General features: G+C 40.0%; 1 protein-coding gene across 1 annotated transcript; it reads left to right on the forward strand.

The window, feature by feature from the left end:
- Positions 1–370: 370 nt before the first annotated feature.
- On the forward strand, positions 371–1186 carry LOC149539999 (disease resistance protein RPV1-like). Its single transcript, XM_089802640.1, has one exon. It carries the CDS (start codon positions 371–373, stop codon positions 1184–1186), a length of 816 nt encoding a protein of 271 aa, XP_089658766.1.
- Positions 1187–2872: the final 1686 nt, after the last annotated feature.

Genomic DNA, 2872 nt, shown 5'->3' on the forward strand with positions numbered 1-2872 from the left:
TTCTTAATATTTTTGTTTATGTCCTTCATAGACTTGGGATTAAAACTATATATCTTTTCTAAATCAATGTCTTGGATCATACATCACAATGCATCATGAGAATAGTGAATTAAACAAGAGAAAAATGGTGGATCATACAAAAGATACAAAAGTAAAATTTCAAAAGCATCTATCAAGCATTATATCATGGACTCTGGAAACTTAATATCCGTGATTAATTTTTATATATACTATTTTTGCTTCCTTTCATACCATATGTGAAAGCTATGTTCTTAACTTTTACTGCAACTGTTCAGAGTAAGTAGTACTTTAACATTTTTTATTGACCTAATCTGATTGTTCCAGCTACGAAGCTAGACTTGCGAAGACAATGGTGAATGACCTAATTAAAACATTGGATAGAGTGCCTTTGGAAGTTGCCAAGCATCCAGTGAGATTGGACAGTTTGAAGAATGTTCTTATTGAAAAATTAAATCTCAATTCAAGAGATAAGGTGGCTAAAGTAGGAATATGGGGCATTGGTGGTGTTGGCAAGACCACAGTCGCGAAGACTGTTTATAATCAAATTTATGCTAATTTTGATGCTTCTTCATTTGTATTCGATGTCCACACCACTGCTTCAGAGGCTACAAGCCTTGCAAAATTGCAGGAAATAATTCTCAAAAATTTATCAGAATATGGAGAAAAAGTGGATAGTGTTGATAAGGGAGTATCTTTGTTCAGTGATCGACTGGGAGCAAAGCGTGTGCTACTTGTTTTGGTTGATGTGGATGATGTTGTACGATTGAATGCATTGGTTGGGGATTGGCTGGCCCCTAGCAGTAGAGTTATTCTAACTTCCAGAGACAAGCACATTCTCAATGTTGCTCAGGTATCACTGGAATGTGTCCACGAGATGAGTGGGTTGGGTATAAATGAAGGTCTCCAATTATTTAGCTGGTATGCTTTCCTTAGAGCGGCTCCAACTCCCAGTTACAAAGATCTGTCTAAGAGAATAGATGAAGCTTGCAAAGGGCATCCTCTTTCTTTGGAAGTGATTGGGTCATTCTTGTATGATAAGCAGGATGACCAAGCGTGCTGGAAGGAAGCTCTTGAAAATATCACCCTCAACCCAGAAATTCATGAAAGACTTTACATAAGTTATAAGGCCCTTAGTGATGAGGAGAAAGAAATGTTCTTGACATAGCTTGCTTCTTCATTGGAGAAGACAAAACATGCCCATCATTTTCTGGAAATCCTTGTACAAGATGGTAGACATTGTCGTGTCCAATCTCTTGATGAAGGTGTCTTTGGTATACATGACCATTTAAGAGAAATGGGCCGAAATATTGCTGAAAAAGAGAAAGAGGGTACCCGACTATGGGAGCTTGCCCAATTAAGCAACATATCCCACAACATCAATTTCTCTTGCCTTCGACTCAATGGAGGCAACCTTCAAAGACTTGAGACGCTCTATGGACCTGCTCTTCGCTATCTTCATTTGCGACATCTGCCCATTCAAGACATGATAAAAGACCCAGTTACCATGGTACCTCCAAATTTGGTGTGGCTAAGGCTGGAAAGTTGTGACTGTCGTAATATAATGACTAGAGAGATAAAGAGGCCATGCCACTCCAAATTTGTGAGTAACAACATTTGGCAATTGAAGACTCTGTAGTTAAAACACTGCTATGGCCTTTCCAGCCGTTCTATATCCTCCCTATTTTCACTTCCTAACATACAACTACAACACTTGGACTTGACAGGGTATAGGAGCTTAGAGAGCCTCCCCGATACTATTGCTAACCTGTCACAGCTGCAGTACTTGGACTTGACAGGGGGGGAAAATTTAAAGGAACTACCCAATGCCATTGACAACCTTTCAAAGTTGCAACAGTTAATCTTGAAAAGCTGCTTGAAATTAGAGAACCTCCCTAATACAATTGACAGCTTGTCAAAGCTGCAACATTTGGTCTTGAGAGACTGCCAAATTTTTAAAAACATTCCTCATACCATTGGCTACCTATCACAGTTGCGGCACATGGACTTGGGAAAATGTACACTGTTACGGGAACTCCCTAGTACCATTGGCAACCTATCACACCTACAGCGCTTGAATTTGAAAAGGTGTATATTCATAAGGAACCTTCTTGATAGCATTGGCAACCTATCACAGTTGCAGCATTTAGACTTGAGAGTATTGCCAATCTTAGATAATCTCCCTAATGCCATTGGTAGCCTGTCCAAACTGCAGCACTTAGACATGAGAGGGTGTGTTACAATAAATAGCCTCCCCAATTCTATTGGCAACCTGTCAGAGCTCCTATTCTTGGACTTTGGAATGTGTTCTTTCAATAGCCTTCCCGATAGCATGGGAAACCTGTCACAACTACGGCACTTGGATTTGAGAGGGTGCAACATTAATAGCCTTCTTGATAGCATTGGCAATCTGTCACAGCTACAACACTTGGACCTGAGAGGGTGCAGAAGTTTAAATAGCCTCCCTAATACAATTGGCAACCTATCACAGTTACAGTTCTTGAAATTAAGTGGCTGTGAGAGGTTAAATAATTTCAACATTCCACGGTTCGAGCATTCGGACTTGGGACTAGAAGAGTAAGCAATGGACAGTCAAATATCATAGGGCAGGAACCCTTCGGCTTAAGGTGATATCACAGGGTAATCTCTCATAGTAGTAACCCTTGGCCTGAAGGTGATATCATAGGATAATCTCTCAACCTTTCGATCTAAGGCGATATCACATGGTAATCTCTCATAGTTGTAACCTTTGGTCTTAAGGTGATATCATAGGGTATTCTCTCAAAGTTGTAACCCATGGGCGTAAAAGAGTAAGTTAAAATAACCCCGATCCTTGGTGTCATTTGCAACTCTT

Source organism: Cupressus sempervirens, chromosome 9, assembly GCF_028749045.1.
Source record: "Cupressus sempervirens isolate cs-2001-9-10 chromosome 9, ASM2874904v1, whole genome shotgun sequence".
NCBI classification, from domain to species: Eukaryota; Viridiplantae; Streptophyta; class Pinopsida; order Cupressales; family Cupressaceae; genus Cupressus; species Cupressus sempervirens.

Bases quoted from the DNA above. Each gene is read 5' to 3' on its own strand.
- LOC149539999 (XM_089802640.1), top strand. From the start codon at position 371: ATGGTGAATGACCTAATTAAAACATTGGATAGAGTGCCTTTGGAAGTT.